General features: G+C 41.4%; 1 protein-coding gene across 1 annotated transcript in view; it reads right to left on the bottom strand.

The window, feature by feature from the left end:
• The window catches only part of nlgn2a (neuroligin 2a), a 604,796-nt gene that overhangs the window by 86,557 nt on the left and 495,101 nt on the right, over positions 1 to 23,138 (bottom strand). The window contains exon 5 of the mRNA XM_039746931.1: positions 2,931 to 3,116. Coding sequence (XP_039602865.1) covers positions 2,931 to 3,116 — 186 coding nt within the window. The remainder of the gene's footprint in view (positions 1 to 2,930; positions 3,117 to 23,138) is intronic.

Below are 23,138 nucleotides of genomic sequence, written 5' to 3'. Positions count from 1 at the left end.
TTTGAGGAGTACATTAGCTGACCACTACAAGAATATTATAAATGCTTTGCTGTTCTGCATACAACATGTTATGTCTTTACTGCTAGATTAACCATCTCAGCACTTGAAGCTGTGCAGAGGAGAACAAGAGGATCTCAACCGATTGCATCAGAGGTCTTCAGGAAATTGTCCTGCTTTGACAGACTCAGAGAATCAAATCTGTTTGGTCTCGAGCAGAGGAGGCTGCGTGGGGACCTCATCCAGGTATTTAAAATCCTCCAAGCCATTGATAAAGTAGATCCGACAACATTATTTCAGCTTAAGGGTGTACCATGTACTCAAGGACACCAGTGTGAATTAAGGGGAAGTTCATTTAGGACAGAAGCCAGGAAACACATCTTTATGCAAAGAATTGTGGAGCTCTGGAAAAACCTACCAAGATATGGAATTGAAGCAGAATTCTTGACAACCTTTAAGAAGAATGTGGAAGATATTGGGACAAATTAGCTTTTAACTAAGCAAATGTGCTTAATGGACTGAATGGGTCCTCTCATTTGTCAAATTTCCTATGCTTCCTATGTTATGCTCGTTACTATTTAGTGCAGATAGGGTAGTGACATTGACAGTCCCCCCAGTATGTAAAACTGATTCCTTGAACCACATACCCTGTAGGTGTTAATAGGTTGTAGTGATAGCAACTTAGGAGAGGCAGAGAGAGATAAAGGACTGGGAGTATAATTTGATCTCAGGGAGGCACGGTTTAGCACTGCTGCCTCTCAGCTCAGGACACATTTTTGGCCACAATAATCAGTCCATCTTAGTTGCCACACACTTCCCTAGTTCTCAGGGACACTTAAAAGACCATTGCACCATCATGATGCACTCAAAACAAGTTCAGTTTCCTCTTCCCATTGACTTCACTGCATTTAGCTGAGTTCACCAAAATTCCCAAACATTTCCATGCTTTTGCCAAACTGAAGGCAAAATGAATTCAGTTAGGTTTTGCTTGTTACTTTACAAGGTTGTTTATAGTTTCTATGCCTATTGCCAGTCATGTGATGCAGAGATCATGTGATACACCATCACTATATAAGATGGCAGCACCTAGTAGCATGAATCATAGTATTGAATTCTCTCTAAAAAAATAAGGCCAGTTAGGGATGGGACATGAGGCAACAATATTGGTTTAGTGTCTTTCTGTTGTGAATCATATTGCTTTTCTGTTCTGAAACATTTATAAACAGTTTTAAACACAAAGTATTTGTTTTTTTTTATTGCATCATCTTATCACTGCCATCTTGTATACATTTCTGCTCTTCCTGTCTCTATTTTGTGTTTATTCTTTCTAGCTGCTGTCACACATGTGTGCTCGGGAGACAGTTTATGGGCTTGAATATGTATATGTTCCCACCAGCCTAGGATTTGGTGCTGCCCTCTAACTCTTTCTACTCTTTTTCCTGCAGACCAGCCGACGAACCCTCCAGCCAACATAACTTCCTTTTCCAGTGCTCAAGATCCCACCTTCAACTGATGTCATTTCCACTTCCTATAATTCCATCATCCCATTACGTCACTTGCGGTTTATCAGGTATATATATGGCAGCCATCTTTCATTTACTTCAGTTCTGTTTTGAGCTCACAACTGTATTGACCAAAACTTTTTTCCAAATATATGGGTTATACCCAAACCTTTTCCTTTGCTTCATGTTTTCTTTTACACTGCATGTATATTGTTTACTGTTGCTACACTTGTTGCTGGGTCACATGCCTTGTTGAGTTGAGGCCTTCTCTATTTTAGATGACAGTGTGATAGCAGTAAAGTATCATTAAGACACCAGTGTAACTAGCAGTAGTAGATTTCTCACTCCAAAGGTCCGTTTATTAGTAACTTGCAAGGACATGCGAAGTACCATTTAAATTACATACTCCTGCAATTAATGAGCAGTGTGGCTCACTGGTTAAGGCTTTGGACTTCAAAGCCTGAGGTGGTGGGTTGAAATCCCACCACTGACACTGTGTGACCCTGAGCAAGTCACCTCACCCTTCCTGTGCTCCAATTGGAAAAAGAAAACAAATGTAACCAATTGTATCTCACATGTTGTAAGTCGCTTTTTAAATAAAGGGACGGCCAAATATGTATTTAAGAAGTGTAATCAACAACTGTAATTCAGTCATTTCCTTCATGGTACTCTGGTGGCTCCACATTTGTGTCAGTAAAGGTGAATTTGTTTGTGACACCTTGTACTCTAGTTTTGTGATACCTGAAAAAATTAAATGCATGCATAAAGTTTTTTTTTCTAACTTTCATTTTGACCTTTGACTTCTGTCTGAATTTCAACTTTAGTTACTAAATCTCAGACTTTGTTTTCAGCCCTCTCTTTTTTAGGTCCTTTCCCACCTACTCCTAAGTGACCTTTTTCTGTGTAGGCCTCTACCCTGCTTCTCTGGCACTCAAGTTCCTTGGAGGACCTGCTCCTCTGGGTGCTTTTATCTCCTAATCACAGTTCCTCCACTTAGCACTGGGGAAACCTTTTAGAGATCTCAACACCATACTGTGCTTCATGTCTTCTTCTACATTTAGATAATCTTAGATAATTCTCGAAATTTGTCATCTTTGCGTGAAAAAGGAGGCAACTTGAGAAAACCCACATGAGGGCTGGAAAAATTCTGAACCTTCAACACAAATGAGGTCCAACAGTACACAAGAGGAAAGTACAGGAGACATGAAAACTTGTGAGAAATGAACCAACACATCCAGCTAAACACACGTTAGATGAAATTTCTAAAGGAGCTATGAGCACACTCAGACAGAAATATCAGGAATTAAGAAATCACAGCTTTCACTGCAATCCAGCAGTGCAACAGCCATGCCATGGCAAATACCCCACAGGCGTAAATCTTAAATTTCACTGCAATACAACATTGGCAGACACCCCTCAGACGGACCGTACCTTCAGAGTGATGGGACAGGATGAGCAGATTGACACATGAAGCTCCAGCCCCCGATCCAAAAATGGTGATGCGCTCTGGGTCACCCCCAAAATGTCCAATGTTCTCATTCAGCCATCGTAAGGCCTGGATTTGATCCATTAGGCCATAGTTGCCCTTTGCAGCCTGGTCTCCAGTACTTAGGAACCCTATAAGTCAAAAAAGGAATAAACAGAGATGTCTTATTAGAATGAAAAAGTAAAGAGAGGTTTTAGTTATTAGGTAGTTGGTCGCAATGCTTTTCAAAGTGTGGGCCCAGAACATGTCAACTTTCTTGCTGAAAAGGCCACATGAAATGGCTCTGACACCAACCACAGACCACGCTTTCTGATTTTCCGTCACACAGTAACATCTTTGATTTCTTCTACACGTCTCCTTCCCAATCTTATCCTGCATGGTTGCAAAGGTTGCTGCTTCTCTATCTTGCATTTTTGACATTTTGTCTCTACTAGCCACCCTAACTCCTTCACTAAGTGCGTCATTTTTTTTTTAATCCACCTTTACATCCGCCTGGAGAGCCAACCCCTGGCAACAGCAACCTTTTTATTCCATGTGGATGAATGACACCTGCCACTTCAGATGTATTCATTTTCTACGTCCTCAGTTTTTATTATGGATCAATGTTTACAATCTGGGATGTTTAAAGTTAAATCATCAATTTTAGGTCGGTGATGCAGACTTTCCTTCTAAGTGGGCAGGATCGATTACCTGGTAGGCAAGAGGCTGAAACATGGGCTGTGCACTGCATGCTACCCAGATCTGAGAGGGGACACCAGGTGGGAGTTAGAGACCTGCAGGTAAAATCAGCAAAAAGCAGTCAGCATAAGAGTCTGAGGTGGAGTAGGAGTTTGACAGAGTTCTCTTTGGGCCTGGCTTTTGTGGTCATTCTTTGTGCACCCTCCAAAGACATAACAGACCATAAAATCAAGGAGGTGCTTTACATTAAACAGTTCTGGTCAGGCCTGCTAACTCACTACTTAATTCTGTGGGACAGAACTTTTTTATTACAGTATATTTCCTATGAGTATATACAAAGCAAAGAATGTAACAATTGTAATGTGGAATCTTTGTTGTGTATTGTAGGAAAGGCATTATTGGCCAAGTGCATATCTGAAGGGTAGATTGCAGGATAGATGGGATAGCTTGTTTAAGTTATCTACACAAAAAGAAATAGTTTTTCATCAGAATATCAGATACATGATGTAAGATTTTATTTTTCTGAGTTAATGAGGGATGTCTGTGGAACATCCTGAGACTTGGCGGGATCCCCACACGGTTGCTGGATATCATGGCCGGCCTGTACACTGGTACCTTGAGTGCTGTGCAAAGTGGAGGCAAAACCTCTGCATATTTTTCCCAGGTGATTCATTTGTTTGTTGGTTGTGTTCTGCTCCTACTCTGTTCAATGTTTGTATGGACTGAATGTTGGGCAGGGTCATATGGTCCAGCGGCTGTGGGGAATCTGTTGGTGAACAAAGATTCACTGATCTTGACTTTGCTGACGATGCTGTGATCTTTGCGGAGTCAATGGAGGCTCTGATCGGGACACTCGAGAGACAGAGTGAGGAGTCTGAGTGACTGGGCTTGTGAGTATCCTGGATAAAAATCAAGATCCAGGCCTTTAATGACCTCTTGGGCACAGCCATCAGCAGCGTGTCTGTTTGCGGAGAGAGTGTCGACCTTGGCGAGAGGTTTAATTACCTCTGCAGTGACATTCATGTCTCTGGTGACTCTTCCTATGAAGTCAGTAGAAGGATTGGGTGAGCATGGGGTGTCATGGGGTCACTGGAAAGGGGTGTGTGGCACTCCAGATATCTATGCAAAAGGACGAAGGTCCAAGTCTTTACAGTACTGGTGCTTCCTGTCTTGCTATATGGTTGTGAGACACGAATGCTATCCACTGACCTGAGTGACATTGTGAGGGAGCGTCAGTAACGGCACTACGGCCATGTGGCATGAATGACAATAAAGATATTCTGATATTCTGATTCCCCAAGGGTGATCCAGCTTGTAGGATCCTCATTGTTGAAGACCCGAGCGGCTGGACCAGGTCAAGGGGACGCCCAGGTAACACCTGGCTGTGGCAGATAGAAGGTCATTTCTGGAAGGTAGGACTGCACCGCGTTATTCCGGGGTATTGCCAACCGGAATCCTGAGCTGTTTCGTCGTGAGATGGGTGCGGCAATGCACTGTACCAGTGCATGCTCCCCAAGGTGAACCTGAACCTAATGAGTCTGCCAGCGTACATCAGAAATTCACAAAGATCCCAACTCTGAGAGGTCAGCCTGCCCATCTACAGGGTACTTCAGATGTGCCCTCATCCCATCTCCCTTTATTTATGAAGTTCAGTTGAGCACAAAACCAAACCTCCTCCTTCTCCTCCTCCTCCAAGAGCCATAAATGTTAACCCTTTAGGGAGCAAATTTAATAAGGGCGTTATTAAAAATTAATGAATTTACAAAAAGATAGACAATAGCGATCGGTCTGCATTGACTTGCATGTCTCTAGGGCATCTTCCAATTCTCTCCATTTTTGTGCAGTAAGCAAATTTCACAAAGATAATGTATTTGTCCTGTCCTCATTGCAATCATTTCTATAAATGAAGAGGAGATGCCGCTCAGGCAAGACTCCCAGTGGTATCTTCTTTTTTATATTGTCTTAATGTAAAATACTGCCCCCCAATTCAATCATGCCCATTTGCTCCAGACTCTACAGGAAAGTCAAGATTTGCTATAAAGTGAGCCTGAAAAGGTGGATGAATTGAGAAAGGTGTTGAAGTGTGGAGCAGATATCATCAGTAATTAATATGGCACTCAGATGTTTGTTAAAAAGGGCTGGCAGATATGTTTTTGCTACAGTAACATAGTTTACATCCTGATTTAGCCATTTAGATAAAATTAATCTGCGATGGACTGGTGCCCTGCCTGGGGTTTGTTTCCTGCCTTGCGCCTTGTGTTGGCTAGGATTGCCTCCAGCAGACCCCAGTGAGCCTGTAGTTAGGATATAGCGGGTTGGATAATGGATGGATGGATAAAATGAATACATATGTGGAGGGAGTGCCCAGGTCAGTCCTTCAAAAGAACTCTTCGCCTGTGTCACAAGGATATACACACAAATCAGAGACCGTTTCAGATTGAAACCTGGTTGCTAAAACACAATTTGATGGGGTAGAAGAAGACAAAGAAATGGCAAATGCTTTCAGAGCTGAATTTATCACTAGGTAATAGAGAAGGGGTGAGCAACATCTGTCCTGGAGGGCCACAGTTGCTACAGGTTTTCATTCCAACCCAGTTGCTTAATTAGAAACCAGTCCTTGCCAATCTCAGACCTCATTTTAATTTTATGGCTTGTTAATCTGCAATGTTAGGTTCTTATATCGTAGATTTTTCCTTTTCCATGAATGTCATCCAAATGATTTGAAGCCTAAAATGGATCATTTTCAGTCCGTCCCATTTTTTAAGTGTTTTATTAAACTGAATAGTGCATGATGAATACACGCAGGTGTAAATGGAAACAAGTTTCGTTGGAGGACTGCTGGCTCCTTTGTATTTGCATCTTATTACTAATAATGAGACATTAAAAATAGTGAATGCAGCTGTTTAAGACTGAAATAATCAATTAAGGGTGGGAACCTTAACAAGCGAGAGCACTAAAATGAATTCATGAAAATGGCACTTGAGCAATAAGTACTTCATCAGCAATAACTGACATATCATTAAGAAATTGGGTGGGAACAAAAACCTGCTGTCACTGTGAATCTCCAGGACCAACATTGCTCGCCCCTGTAATAGAGGATGTCACTGAAGGGTGACAGAGAGCTAAGGTATGTGGTGCCACCCTGGAATGAGATGGGATGCTGTCACTAACAGCCTTACCTCCTTGTTCCCACAAAGCATCGAGAAACCGCCCCTTGATGGAACAAAGCCCAGGAAGCCCCACCCCTTCTGGTCTGCTCAGTATTAAAGGGAGAAGTTCTCCTGGAACTTCTCTAACTTCACACCTGAAGGCTATAGAGACTGAGAGTGGATGAGAGAGTCTTGTATATGAGAGCACAGCCCTGAGGGAATTGTTCCAGTGAGAGAGCGCCATCGAGCTTGTTTTTAAACGGGGTTTTGCTCAGTTGGCACCCCAAGCATTTGGATTTTGCCCCGCCTCATCATTTGCCCTGCTCCAAGGAATAAACTGAAAATTTAGAGCAAAGGCCTGACTCCTGAAAAAGATCATCCAGTATGTGGATTCCCAGGGTCTCATGTATAAACAGTGCATACGCCCATTTCCACACTCACATCGTTGGTGGGGCAGCTGGCGCGTGCACGTGCATTAGGACTGAGGTATTAAAGCGGAACTTCATCTCTCTATGCACCAAAGCTAAAACAAAATGTCGGAATTTAATTGTATCTGGTCCCTTACCAAGATTGTATAGAGGGGATGTGATTTATAGCAGATTGCATTCCTTTCACTGCTGGCTAGAAACCTGGTGTGCAAATAAAAGCATAGCATTTGTGAACAATTGGGATGATTTTTGGGAAAGGCCTGGATTTTTCAGAAGAGATGGTCTTCATCCTAACTGGAGGGGATCTTATGTATTATCCCAAAATATGGCAGCAAAACTGCCTGGTTGACTGATTAGAGCACCATCCAGGCCGCAGTCATGTGATCTTAAATCACAGGCTGTTCTTTATCCCACCTGTTATTTTCCTGAAGCTGTTACCCATAATCCCTGTTGTGGGGCATCCAGTAAATTTAGTCTTGAAACAAACCATAAATTAATTGATAACCAAAAAATAAGGTGTATAATTAGACCAAGGGATAAAACCAGACACTCCACCAGGGGCATCTGTAATAGAAATTTAATTCAAATTAAAACAAAAAATATATCAGCAGTTCAGAAAGAACCATGCAGTTTTAAATGCTGTTTATTGAACATTCGCTCTCTTGGCACTAAAGCTGTTTTGGTAAATGATATAATATTAAGTTCAAAATCTGATCTGTGTCTTCTTACTGAAACCTGGCTTAGTAAATGTGACACTGTTCCCTAGCTGAGGCGTCACCAGATGGATACTGTTCCTTCATAAGTCTAGAGATTCTGGTCGAGGAGGAGGCCTTGGAATAATTCATTGTAACAAAATGCAAATCACTCCTAAAAATTTAGGCAACTTTACATCCTTTGAGGCATTCATTTTAAATATTAAAACAGATTCCAACACAATTATAGTGCTAGTCTACAGACCACCAGGGCCATATTCATTGTTCATGACTGAATTTAGCAACCTTCTGTCTGATTTGGCTATAAATTATGATCACGTAGTTCTGATGGGGATTTTAATGTACACATTGATGTGGAAACTGACACTTTTAGCAAATGTTTTACTTATTTGTTAAATTCAGTAGGATTTTGTCAGATTGTCAAAGGTCCAACTCATAATCATAACCATACATTAGATTTAATTATAACTTACAAAGTTGAAATTCAAAATTTAAATATTACTCCATTAAATGTAGTTATTTCCGATCACTTCTTAATTACGTTTGATTTAGTTCTGCCCATGCCAGCGCTCGCAGATTAAAACAAAGACAGTGCGACATCTAGATTGTAATTCTGCTTCAAAATTTATAGATACCTTGAGTAAGTCGAGTGTAATTGTGGAAAACCATTTAGATCAGTTAACATCAAATGTAAACGTGGAAAACAATTTAGATCAGCTAATATCACATTATAATGTGACCTTGAGAGATGCTCTGGACACAGTGGCTCCCCTAAAACAAAAGTGATCAAAGCACATAGAAACTCTCCCTGGTTTAATGAAAACACTCGAGCTCTTAAATTAGAGTGTCGAAAACTGGAGCGCAGATGGAGAACAACAAAGCTACATGTCTTTCAAATTGCATGGACAGAGAGTGTTAATAAATATAAAAGGCCCTCTTTAAAGCTCGCTCAGAATACTATTCTACATTAATAGATAGCAATAATAAAAATCCTAGGGTACTTTTTAGAGCAGTGGCTAAATTAACAAATGGGAATTCAGATCAACAGTGCAAAATACCAACAGATATTAGCAGTACAGACTTTATGAACTTCTTCAATGAGAAAATTAAAAATATAAGATCCCAGATCTCAGCATCACAGTACAAACCAAATACTAGCTTAGCAGACCCTGTCTCACATTGCATTCAGCACTTTAATAATTTTAATCCTGTAACTGAGCAGGAAGTCTTAACTTTAATTTCTAAAATGAAGCCCACTACTTGTTCCCTAGATCCAGTGCCAACAAAACTAGTAAAAGTGCAATGGATGTTCTTGTAGCACCATTCTAAACATTATCAATAGTTCATTATTGCATGGCACAGTACCTGATGCACTAAAAGTGTCAGTCATTAAACCTTTACTTAAAAAGTCAGACCTAGACCCACACATACTAAATAACTATAGGCCTATTTCAAATTTACCATTTCTCTCTAAAATACTAGAAAATGTAGTCGCCAGTCAGCTTCAGTCACACCTTACGCATTACAATTTATTTGAGAAATTCCAGTCTGGCTTTCGCACTGGTCATAGTACAGAAACGGCACTAACACGGGTTGTAAATGACATTCTGATATCCTCTGATGAAGGAAATTCCACTGTAATTATGTTGTTGGACTTAAGTGCAGCGTTTGACACCATTGACCATTCTATTTTACTGCACAGGCTAGAAAACGATGTTGGGCTTACAGGCCTGTGCTCGCTTGGTTTAGTTCTTATTTATCAAATCGATTCCAGTATGTACAGAAATGTGCTGACAGTACTCCATCATTATACACAGAAGTTGAATATGGTGTCCGCAGGGCTCAGTACTGGGACCTTTACTGTTTTCACTTTACATGCTTCCACTGGGATCTCTCATTAGGAAACATAATGTTAATTTTCACTGTATGCAGATGACACCCAGTTATACCTTTCATTTAAATCAAATGAAGTTTCTCCGATGTTGTCTTTAATTAGTTGTGTTAGTGAATTAAAGGAATGGATGAATGAGAACTACTTGTCTTTAAATACAGATAAAACAGAGATGTTAATTGTTGGAGGGAATGACGCTGATCACAGCAATATTTTGTCGTCATTTAACTCAGTTGGAATCCCAATTAATTTTACTGAATCAGCCCGCAATCTAGGAGTTATCTTTGACTCTAGCATGTCATTTAAAGCGCATATTACAAAGTCGTCCAAAACATGTTTTTCCATCTTAAAAATATTAGGAAATTAAGGCGCTTTCTAAATAAACAGGATTGTGAGAAATTAATTCATGCATTTATCTCTAGTAGGATTGACTACTGCAATGCGGTGTTGACTTGCTGTTCAAACTGTTCTCTATACAGCCTCCAGTTAATCCAAAATGCGCTGCAAGAATTATTACAAGAACAAGAAAATATGAACACATAACCCCAGTTCTTAAATCTTTACACTGGCTCCCAGTTAAATTTAGGGCAGATTTCAAAATCCTCCTTTTAACATATAAAGCATTAAATGGCCAAGGTCCGCTTACTTGTCTGAACTTATCATGACTTACAAACCTGAGCACATTAAGATCTCAAGATGCCGGTCTGCTTAGGATTCCAAGGATTAATAAAATAACAGTGGGAGGTCGAGCTTTTAGTTACAGGGCCCCTAAACTGTGGAATGGTCTTCCTGCTTCCATAAGAGATGCCCCCTCGGTCTCAGCCTTTAAATCCCGGCTGAAGACTCACTACTTCAGTTTAGCATATCCTGACTAGAGCTGCTGATTAACTGTACATACTGCATCTCTGTTGTTAGTCATTAGCACTATAACATAAGTAACATGATAATTATATTTGAATACTAACCCTCACCTATTCTGTTTCTTTTCTCGGTACCCAAATGTGGCCATTGGTGCCACGCCCACCTGCCAAGTTGTTTGCCTGCCTATGGTAAAGTCATCCCTGATGGAGGATCACAGGAATCATGGGAAAGAGGGGTCCTTTCATCGGAGCAATGTTTCAGCCGTGGCATGGCCAAATGGAGATGCAGCTAGATGGATGAGGTCTCCAGGACTCTAAAAATATCCAAACCTAATTATGTCATATCATCTACTGTTAAACCGTAATTCTAAAATTTTTATTATGCTGTCTTAAGGAATTGTTCTGTTGTGTATATTGTATTGTATTGACCCCCTACTTTTGACACCTACTGCACGCCCAACCTACCTGGAAAGGGGTCTCTCTTTGAACTGCCTTTCCCGAGGTTTCTTCCATTTTCCCTACAAGGTTTTTATTGGGAGTTTTTCCTTGTCTTCTCAGAGAGTCAAGGCTGGGGGGCTGTCAAAAGGCAGGGCCTGTTAAAGCCCATTGCGGCACTTCCTGTGTGATTTTGGGCTATACAAAAATAAACTGTAAACTGTGTAACTGTAGGATTTATGGAGCAAAAGAACGTGGAAGTTGTCGTACTCATAGATTTATGCATCTGGATTTTTTTGTGCATACGCACATTTCCGCTTTTGTCCGTATGCCATGTTTTAGTGTGAATTGTACACACAGCGTTATGCATGAGGCCCCAGGTGAACACACATATACACAGGCCAATTTAGCTTCACCATCCACTTTGAACTGTGGGATGAAACTGGAGCACCTGGAAGAAACCCCAACTGACTGACGGGGCATGCAATCTCCATACTTGAAACACCCTACAAAGTAGCCGTGCTACCACTGTGTCACTGTGCCACCCCACTACAAAACATATTTAAAAAATTATAATTTTTGGGCAGAGTATATGATTTTGAATTCACTTACTTATATTTACTTACATTTATGTTATATAGCTGTCCCCCAAAGCTCCACCCACGTAGTAATGGAACAGTACAAACTTCAAAAATCAATTAAAAAAATGTATTCAAATCAAGTTATTATTTTTATTTTCCTAGTTGTACACTGGAATTTGGGTTGGCTTAACAGTGCCCTCAAGTGGCCACAAACAGCACCGTTTACTGGCCTCATTTTGTAAATACGATTTGAATATAAGGTTATTTAAGAGCAGCGACCACACCCTGCTGCCTGCCCACTTGCTCACTGACGCTGTCTATCTTAGTTATGATGGAGGTGATGTGAGTGTGCCAGAAAAGAAGGAACTGGAAATCATCCTGGCTGATGAGCACCGATCTTTACACATGTAACACTTTCCTCCAGTACACCCAATGTAAACCGCTTCAGGAATTCCAGTGCCATCCAACTTAGAAATGAGAATCATCCAAGGTAGCAAATTAATGGGAATACAGAGAGTGTTTTTAACAAGTGTGGTGAATACGTTTTTGATGAACTCACAATTATGTGTATAAATTGACCATTTAATGGCCTTAATCTACAGTACTGGTTTAACATGTGACAATTCAACTGCTGCTATTGCTACATCTGAAGGTGGCCTTGTTGAAATTCATCAAGCCATCCAGCCACTGGATGTTTTCTTGTAACAAAGCCGCCCTGGGCGAAGCCACAAAGCCAAGAGGAGAAAAGTGCCTTTGATCCTGTTGTACCAGAGATGATGTGCGGCCTTCCTGCTTGTTTCATGATGTTAACTCAGAAACTAAAGTCATTCTAAAGCAGTTGCATCATATAGGGAGGTCCTTCTTGGGCTCACACGCCCAGCCCCTGTTCTTCAAGAAAACACCTCATCTCATGATCTCCGGCGTCCGGGCCCTGATCTTTCTTCACTTTATGCTCTCTGACGTGTATGGGTGACTTGTATAAAGCTCCACAGGGAAACGTTTCAACTGGGTGAAACTCAACAAAGAGACCCAACCATTCTTTGACTGCACAATGCTGTAAAGGTCTTCATTACCACCATGAACAAAGGGTGGCCTGAGTCCCTAATAAGTGCTATAGCTAGCAACGTCTCTGCACTAAAGCTCAAGTACTTTGCCCTTCTGTCCGAATGTTGAGGTGTGTGTATGTGTTCGGTGGAAGTGTTTCTCTAATAGCGAAAGCTGCAAGACAAAACAGCCTCTTTTTCTAGGGGAAGCGTACTCCATGAAAAATACATGCTTGAATATAAAAATGACACTCATTTTTCAATCGAGTGAGGAAAACTATAAATTCTTTTAAAGCTATTACTAAGAAATTGGTGATTTGTGCAGTCATGGGTAAAAGTAAGCAGAATACAGCTGTCTTTAGTCTTTGGCGTCTTGTTATTTCAATGCAACTGAAGGTCACCTAATCTAATATAATCTACATGCCTCTTACTTACAAGGGTGCACTTACTTTTTCACATTTGTTTCTTTTTTGTTTATTTAAGCATATTTCTAGTGTCTTGTTTGTCACCTGAGGTTACATTTATTTAATTTTAGGGCTAGACAATGATTAGAAGTCATGTCCAGATGTGTAAAACCACAATATTTAAAAGGGGGGCACACAAATTTTCACACGACTGTAGATGTTGTAGCTGGGGGTCAGACTCTGACAGGCATGGATGTTTAAAGTAAAGAAGAAGGATCTCCTGCCTTAACACAATATTTATAATACATAAATAATTTTGTTCCATTGCTATAGCATATTTTTGAGGAAGAGTTTTCCACAGCCCTCCAGTTCATAGCATTGTGCACAAACACTTAAGAACAACATGTCTAGGTGAAGAAGCAGGTGGCTGAGGAAATTGAACAAGTGCTTAGTCCCTCTGTTCTCAGCTGTTGCTTACTCTATGACTTTTTGCCCAGGGTCTCTGCTGACTCCCTGGTCCCAGTACTTGAATGACCAGCATGCTGACCTTTTCTGTGATTCTATGATCCACTGCACTCCAACCCTCCCACCTGAATTTCTCTTTAAATAAACATATCTGGTGTCACTTGTCCAGCGATTCACTTGACATTTTATTAACAGGAACTATGCAGGTGAAGATGGAGGTGTTATGATGGCATCATCTATGTCTTGTCATTTACAATTCTGGGTAGTATGCATGGAAAGCAAATGATTGGCAACTTTAAAATTGAGCAGATTGTTGGGGCTGAAACTTCAGCTTGAGGGGAGCGAAGCTGGTTTGTGAGATATAGAGTCTCATAGGAGTTAAAGGAATGGGCAGCATTAATAAAAGACAATGTGTAAAACCCTGGACTACAATGATAACGTGAAGGAGTAAATAGGCAAGCATCTCTCAAGTATTTATGGTAGACATTTTTAAAGTTACTGAACCACTTTATCAGTTGGTGTATTAGGGAATGCCGGAGCCCATCTGGAAAATATTAGGAAACAACTGTGGGATCTCATTAAGATCTCAAGGTGCTGGTGTACTTATGATTCCAAAATTAATAAAATAACAATGGGAGGTGGAGCTTTGGTTCTAGGACCCCGAAGCTGTGGAATGGTCTGCCTGCTGATATATGAGTTGTCCTTTCAGTCTCAACTTTTAAATGCAGACTGAAGACTCACAACTTTAGTCCAGCACACCCTGAATAGAGCTGCTAATTAACTTGTGTATACTGCATCTATGTTTGTTAATCATTTGTGCATAAACAGAAATAATACAGTATTTATGGACCATTATTAACCGTCCTCTGTTCTGTTTCACCTCTCAGTGACCTACTATGGCACTTGGTGCCACTGCTCGACTGCCATGCTGTTTTTATAGAACAATCTGGACGAGAGCAGGCCATTCAGCCCAGCAAAGCTTGCCAGTCCTATCCACTTCATTCTTCTGAAATAACATCAAGTTGAGTTTTGAAAGTCCCTAAAGTCTTGGTAGCTTATTCCAAGGGTCTATGGTTCCTTGTGTGAAGAAAGGCATCAAAGAAAGTTTTCCTGCACATCAGGAAGATATCTGAGATACTGAGAGTCTTGGAATCAATGGATTGAATGATTCTGTTGTGAGACTGGACAGCCCAGTACAGAATGCCCAGGAGGAGGTGGGCAGCCATCTGTCTATTATAACTGGCCTTGGACCCACCAGTGGTTTATTTTTTCCAGGGATGTTACTGACTGGAATTTTTGTTTTCCTCTCCTCTGTGTCAACTGGCCATAGTTCAACAATTAATTAATGGACAGAAAGTGCTAATCTGTTTTATGTTACTTTATGTCTACTAATTTCTGCACTGCACTGAGCCTTAAGTGAACTATAAAACTAAACTCAACTGAATTAAAAATTTATTAATATGTTCTATGTAAATTAGCATTAAGTTTGTATGCCCAATATTGAGGGGTATTGAATGAGGGGACTGCTCACCCTGGGTGCCAGTGCTGTGAACCCTTCAGGCTGAAACTTCCTGAAGCTGTGAACTAAATTCATTTTTTCTTTATTATAAGTGGACTGATTTCTGACCTTGGCCATTAGACAAGCTGAGCTTGTGCCATCCGTCACGCGATGGTGTCGCATTTTCTGTATTCAGTGTCCAAGCCTGCCCTGCAGTGTAACCTTGAGCTTCTATAAAACTCAGTGATTGAGGATTTCTCTTTCTTTATCTGCCTGAATGGCCTCAGTGCAAGTTACTCCTGTGCACAAGTGAAACGTCCTCATCACCTCACACGAGGAAAACTGCCTGATCGCCTTAATTAAAGGAATGGCTTTCTATACTCCTTTGATTGCCTCCATTAGTCCATCACATTATATGCACACGCACAATTAATGGAGAGATGTGTAATGGTTTAGCAACTGTAAATGAGTTTCTGCCAAACTCAGACTTCAATAGATGGTGCAAAGTTAACAGCATATAGAGAGAGGGGCTCAATGGAATGGAACAGATGGTCTGAGCGCAATGAAGCCGAAGAGTTCAGAGTTTTTGATGCCAGTTGTCCACTGAGAAGATATATAAGAAAAAAATGGAATTGAAATGTGTCTGTGTGCAGCTTTTTAATCAAGTGGGTCTCTACAAGGATTTTCATGGAAGGTTTATTTTCTCCAATTGACTGTGGACCCACCCCGGGGTCTGTTTCCTCCAGGGATGCTGTTTTTTGTTTTCCTTTCTGCTATCAACTGGCCGTAGTTGAACGATTAACATTTATTTTAATTAGTTTCAAACTACTTTGTTTTTCTGTCTGTTTAAACAAATCTGTGTGTTTATGTGTACTAATTCTGTATTTAGCCATTTGTGAAATCTATACTTGCATTTTACCAGAGAACTTGTCACACTGTTCAAATCAAATAGCCTTTTATTGTCAATTCACTATATGTGCAGAACATACAGGAGAATCGAAAATACTGTTTCTCTCTCAACTTCATAGTACAATAAAATATAAAAAGTATAAAGTATAACATATAAGATAAATAACATTAGAACTTGTAAAGTAGACCTGTGTACAATGGGCAATAGTCATTAGTGCAAAAGCCAATTACAGTAAAAAAAATGAGAAGGTGAATTATAGAGTAGCTTATGAGATGTACAAAAAGACAAACAGTTAGCAGCAGATGTAATATTGAGTCTTTATAGAATACCAGCTGAAGTAGGGTACTTAGTAGATAATGACTCTTGTTACTGTCCAGGGGCAGGGGGCAGGGGGGGAAATAGTGGACAGAGTTCAGCATCCTGACAGCTTGGTGGATGAAGCTGTTAGACAGTCTTATGGAGTGGGTTGGAGGCTCTGGTACCTTTTCCCTGAGGGGAGGAGGCTAAAAAGGGAGTGAAAAGGGTGGGATAGTCACCAGCAATGCTGATGGCTCTACGGGTGAGGTGGGTGTGGAAAATGTCCTTCAGGGAGGGCAGTGGGGCACCAATGATCTTAATGGCCGCATCCACTATGTATTGCAGGGACTTCCTACAGGAGGCAGTGCAGCCTCCATACCACACAGAGATGCAGCTAGTGAGGATGCTCTCGATTGTGCCCCGGTAGAAAAAGCACATGATGGAGGGTGGAAATTGTGCTCTCCTCAGTTTGCGTATAAAATAGAGGCGGGTTTGAGCTTTCTTGGCCAGTGATGTGGTGTTATATGACCAGGAGAGGTCCTCTGAGATGTGCGTCCCCAGGAACTTGGTGCTATTCACCCTTTTTACAGCTACATCGATGGTCAGTGGGGTGTGCTGTGAATGACCTCTCCTGAAATTGACCACAATCTCTTTCCCATGTTCAGGAAGAGATTGTAGTCTTTACACCACTGGACCAGTTTGCTCACCTCGTTCCTGTAGTTGGCTTCGTCATTGTTGGTAATGAGGCCGACCACGGTTGTATCGTCTGCAAACTTGACTATGTGATTGGAACTGTAGATTGGTACACAGTTGTGGGTCAGCAGGGTGAAGAGCAATGGGCTGAGCACACACCCTTGTGGGGCTCCTGTGCTCAACGTGATGGTCTTAGAGGTGTTATTGCCGACTCGCACATTTTGTGGCCTCCCTGTAAGAAAGTCCCACACCAAGTTGCAGAGAGAGGCCTTGAGTCCCAAGTGGCTGAGTTTTTCTATTAGCTGCTGGGGAATGATTGTGTTGAATGCTGAAATAAAATCTAAGAACAACATTCGCACATAGGAGTTCCTTGAGTCCAGGTGGGTGATGGCTGGATGAAGAGCAGCAGAAATAACATCCTCTATGGACCTGTTTGACCTGTATGCAAACTAAAACGGGTCATTGGAATGGACTTAATGCTCTGCATAACCAGCCGCTCAAAGCATTTCATGTTGGTGGAAGTCAGTGCTACGGGCCAATAGTCATTATAGCTAGATAGGAGGGGCTTCTTAGGGACAGGAATTATGGTTGTGACTTTAAAACATGTGGGAACAACAGCTTCATCCAGGGAGATGTTGAACATGTCAACAAGGTCATTCTGGAGCTCCTCAGCACAATCCTTCAAAGCACTACCAGGTATGTTGTCTTGTCCGGCTGCCTTCCTTGGGTTGATCCTAGAAAGGGTTCTCTTCACGCTGGCTGGGGCCAGGCGTATGGCCTGCTCGCCGGGGAATGGTTTTCTGTGCCGGTGTGCTCTTTTGTGTCTCGAACTGGCCAAAGAAGTCATTTAGGCAGTTAAGCAGTGTGATGTCACCTTAACAGGTCTGTGGTGGGGTTTTGTAATTAGTGAGGGTTTGGATGCCCCGCCAGAGAGACTGTGCTGCTAAAGTGTCCAGATATTTTCTTGCTGCACTGCTTTTTTGCTTACCTGATGCCACGTGGCAGGTTGACTCTGGCTGTTGCTAGTCCTGCAGTGTCACTGGCCCTAAAGGCTGCGTCACGGATCCTCAGAAGCCTGTGGACCTCTCCTGTCAGCCATGGCTTCTGGTTAGCACAAACAGTGATATTTTTGTAATGGGTGACATCATCAGTACATTTTGCAATGTATGCTGTAACCACCTCAGTGTACTCCTCAATGTCTGTGTGGTCATTGTAAGTGGCTGCTGTTTGAAAATGTCCCAGTCTGTAGTGCTAAAACAGTCCCTCAGAGCACAGGAGGCATCCTCTGGCCACACACATACAGTATCTGCTTTTGTGTTGGTGTGATGGTTCTCACTCTGGGTCTGTATGCAGGTCTCAGCATGATGGTGATGTAATCAGAGAGACCTAAGTGGGAGAGGTGGGAGGCCTTGTATGCTCCCTTGCAGGTTGTGTACACCAAATCCAGTGATTTGTCTCCTCTTGTAGGAAAGTCCACGGGTTGGTGTAATTTAGGCACTAAAGATTTTAAATCTGCGTGGTTGAAGTCTCCTGCTGTGATGAGGAATCCATCCAGGTGCGCTGTTTATTGTTCACTAATGGCCTGGTAGAGCTTATTAAGCACCTCGCTCCTGGTGTTAGTGGTTAGAGGGATGTATACAGCGACAAGCAGAATCGATGCATGTTCCCTCGGTAAGTAGTAGGATCGGCACTTAATAATAAACTCCGCCAGCAGAGAACAGTGTCTATGCGCAATAATAGTATTTCTGCACCAAGCGTCCGCTAATGTAAAGACACACTCCCCCGCCGCGAGTCTTACCTCCTTCCATAAAGACTCGGTCGGCTCGATAGCATGTTAGCCCAGCTAGCTGGATAGCAGAGTCCAGGATGTTGTCATTAATCCAAGATTCCGTAAAAATAAAAACACAGCAGTTCCTCACGTCATACCGCACAAATCTCAGAAGCTGAATGTGATCTATTTTACTGTCCAGTGAACATATATTGGCCAGGAAGAGAGATGGTATCGCAGGTCTGTACAGTCTAGCAGCTAGCCTAACCCGGATGCCTCCACGCTTGCCCCGCTTCCATTTTCTCTCACATCACTTCCGGCGCCTCCTCTCTTGGTAAGATATAGCAGACGAATCTGGTGATGTAATAGTCCGGCGGAGAAGTCCCAGGCCCCGAAGCATCTCTGTAACTCTCTGGTCCAAGATGCGATGTTTGGTTTTGTGTCTTAAAAGGCAATGGCGACAGTATCTTGTAATCAACGTTGCCGGTTGACTACGCTCGAACTCACTCAAACACTCACACGAACTTAACGAACACAAACATTCACTAAAACACTCATTCGGTACTGCATACAGAGAGAGAGGGGCCGCTGTGTCCGATCGCACCACCATCCTGTTAATAAAGCATGCACTCAATGTAAAGCACTATGCAAAAATAAAATTAATTGAATTGAAATGCTTGGATATCATGGGGTCAAATCCCAAAAATGAAACTGCACCTTTTCAATCAATCAGTTAATCAATCAATCAATAGATATTTTCTATTTCAAGTCCACACTATAATGCAATTCATTTTACTGGTGTGACCAAGATGGAAAACCTTCATTCTCACGCCAGCCTCGGGGCGTATCTTACATCCACTTAGCTAGCGAACGATTTAGATTGGGTTTTCTTAAATATAAATGTCTATGCGTGAAAGTGTGTGTGTCTGTCCGGCCTGGAAATGAGAGGTGGAGTTGGGGTAAGGGCTCCACTTCCAAAGAAAAAAATCTCGCTTAGCTGCTAATAACGCAAACGAGGCCAGCATGTTAGCAAAACGAAATCTCAGAAGAAAGACAAAGTTGCTTAGCTGCTAACATCAACAAAACGGTATCTCTTTTACGTTTCCTCCTGCCACTAATACCCAAGCGATGTGAGCACGTCATCAAAATGAATCCTCCTAAGGAGAGAGATGCCCAGAGTAGTTCCTGTCGAATACCTGTCATCTCTACATTTCAGGTTTTTTTCTGACAATTTCTAGGTTTCAAGTTTCTAGGACCCCAGGCTCTTTACAGCACGGGCTTACACAGCTAGTTTTCTAGAATTTGCTTGAAAATTCTCATCACGCTAAGAATCATAGTTTGCCTGCAGGAGAGATATATTTGTGCTAACCTGAGACAGAGGCTGCGGGCCGAGGAGAGGAGGAAGCATGACGTCAGGAGTAGGGAGTCGGTCTACCTCTGCGTTTTGGAGCGTACCTCCACTTAGCTAGCTTTTTGTTTATTGATTTTTAAAGTGTTTCCTGTTTCACTACTATGCGGGCGGAGCCGCGGGGAATGGCTAGTTTAGAATATTCTGAAATATCCTTTTTTTCAGTGTTTTCTAACCTAAACTTTCAATTTAAACCTCTGGCAATTTAGTGCTTACCTTTACACCATTTTAGATCAACGTTTCTTCATAACCAGCATATCTTGTGGAGGAAAACCAGACTAGACTACCTGCAGTAAGGTAATACAAACATAAAACACAACTAGTTCTAAAATCCTTTATTTCATATACTGAATAAAAGTGATTTAATGTCATCATATGAAAAGAATGTACTGTGGCACAAAAAAAAAAACAACTAAAAAGCCAGCCTCACAACACGACTGCACACGGCACATCACACTCGCCTGGACCAGCGGAAGACGCAGAGCCTTGGTGCTCCCGAAATCATTGGATTATGTGTAGCAATAATGGAGTGTTGATTGCTTTTTATTGAGTTTGTTCATTTAATTCACTTCATCTCAGTGAATCGATTGATTCATTTCATTCACTTTTTCTTTTGTATTAAATAGTGCTACTGATTCACCGAACCAGCAGATTAACAAAATAGCAAACAGTAATTCTGGAGCAAATGAATGTAAAACACTGCAGAACAAAGCATTTCTCACATAAAGGTGCATTAGTGCTCAAGCCAAAAGGGGGCAAAAAGGACAAAAGACTGTAGGTGCAATGAGCCAAAAGGAGGGCCTGTGACAGCTCCGAGATGGCCGTAATCACTGACTGCGCTGAACTGACAAAGCCCAAGTGGTCTCAATAAGCCCTGTGGCGCTCCATTGAAGGTAATGCGAGCTTTGTGTAATCATAGCGCAGGGCCTATCATGTTACTTTGCTGATCAAAATTATATTCTTGTCTGTTTATAAAGCATCTGTCGATGCTAAAATCTATGAAAGTGCGACAAAATTAAGTAGTCTGATTGAACTTGACGCCTTTGGAGTCACGCCTATATTTCTGTTGCAAGCTTTCAAGGCAACTCAGGCTTCATCTTACCTGAAGAGGGAGTCCTGAGTTGCCTCAGAAGCTTGTATATTGAAATCTTTCTAGTTAGCCAATAAAAGGAGACATTTTGCTTAACTTCTCACTACATCCATAATGGCTAACACGGTACAACACCCTAGTACTACAGGATCTATGAGAAAACAATTGCTTTATTGCAGTGGATCTCAGAGTGTTTTGGCTTGAGGACCACTTTGTCAGAGTCAAACATAGGCAGGACCACCTTTGGCCAGCTGCTACTCATTATCGTATTATACTTATTGCTTTCTTCTATCCACTCATGTAAAAAATATTGTAACAACTCAAGGTATAAAGAAGTAGAGCAGGCCCACCAGCTCAAGCAGTGAGTCGGTCTGAACAGAGAACGCAGCGCCTTAATTTAAGTGCCCATCTTATTCCTACACTGATGCCTTTGGGAGGTTCCCTATAGTACTTGGGTCTTGTACCGTGTTAGCCATTATGAATGAACTTCTTGCCTGAAAAAGAGGCCTGAGTTGCCTCGAAAGCTTGCATATTGTAATCCTTTTAGTTAGCTAATAAAGGGAGGTTCCCTATTAAAGAGAACAAAATCTCAGTACAAACACAATTCTACAAAACTCATTCTCTTTCTAGGTTGAGAGCTATAATTCTTGCACTGCTGCTCTTTCGGCTAACTCTCTGGCTCTGTTCTATTAGTTTTATCCACACGTTTCCAACTGCCATCTTCTCTCAGCTCTGGATGGCAAAAACTCTTCCTCTTTCAATTTCCCACAAAACCAGATGCTCGATTCTGCCCACCTGGAAGAACAGTCTGCATTACAAGCCTGACATTCAAACCTTGTCGAGTTTCGCTTTTCGAGTCCTTGATAATCCATAATAAAGCCTTGAAGACGGTGTTAAGGCACAAAGAAAATGAGCACCTCAGAAGCAGCATGCAGCAACATCCACCTACAATGAAGGGATTGTTATTACCTGGCGATGGCACTTTAAAAAAAAAAAAAAAAGTCCCATGTAGTGAAGGAGTTAGGCTGGATGGGAAAGAAACTACAAATGTGAAGAAATGTCGAAAGAGAAGAAGCAATTGCTACAACCATACAGGATTATACAGGATACATGGTGCGGAAGTAAAAGATATTATCATCTGCAAGAGTGGGAGCCATTTCATGTGGCCTTATCAGCATAGAAACTTCTTCACAGAAAGATGACAAGGTCAACCCACAGACCACCTGACAAATAGCTCTATTAAACCAATTGTGAATTTGCATTCTCCTCTTTCTCAAAAAGCAAATCTGTCTATTCCGTAAAGAGTGTCCACCTAACACAAAACACTTCACCTGGCAATTTTTTAGAACTTTTACTTTGAAGGAAGTGGTGTTACGTGTGTGTACTGACAAGTCTAGGAATATCCCACGGCAAGACACAAAATAACTCATCTCATCGCTAGAATCAACCCTTTCTCTAAGTCTTGAGAATCTTTTTAAAAAAAACCCTTGTGTTTGTAGGATGAGTCAGGAGAACAACACAGGCTGTTACAGCATGGGTGATGTTGGTTAATCCCCTCACAGCCCCTGCTGATCAGCCAACAAATTGGAGGACCTCATGGCAGCCATTTGATAAAATGCACAAAAAACATGTCCTTGGCTTTAGCTCTACAGCGTCCTTCCTATGGAGGTGCATGCCATATACATATAATGTGCATATATATATATATATATATATATACACATATATACAGTATATATATATATACATATACAGTATATATATATATATATATATATATATATATATATATATATATATATATATATATATATATATATATATATATACTGTATATGTATA

This window comes from Polypterus senegalus, chromosome 3 (genome assembly GCF_016835505.1).
Source record: "Polypterus senegalus isolate Bchr_013 chromosome 3, ASM1683550v1, whole genome shotgun sequence".
NCBI classification, from domain to species: Eukaryota; Metazoa; Chordata; class Cladistia; order Polypteriformes; family Polypteridae; genus Polypterus; species Polypterus senegalus.
Note: the sequence above shows the minus strand (reverse complement) of the source record. Positions and strands in the feature narration are given on the sequence as shown.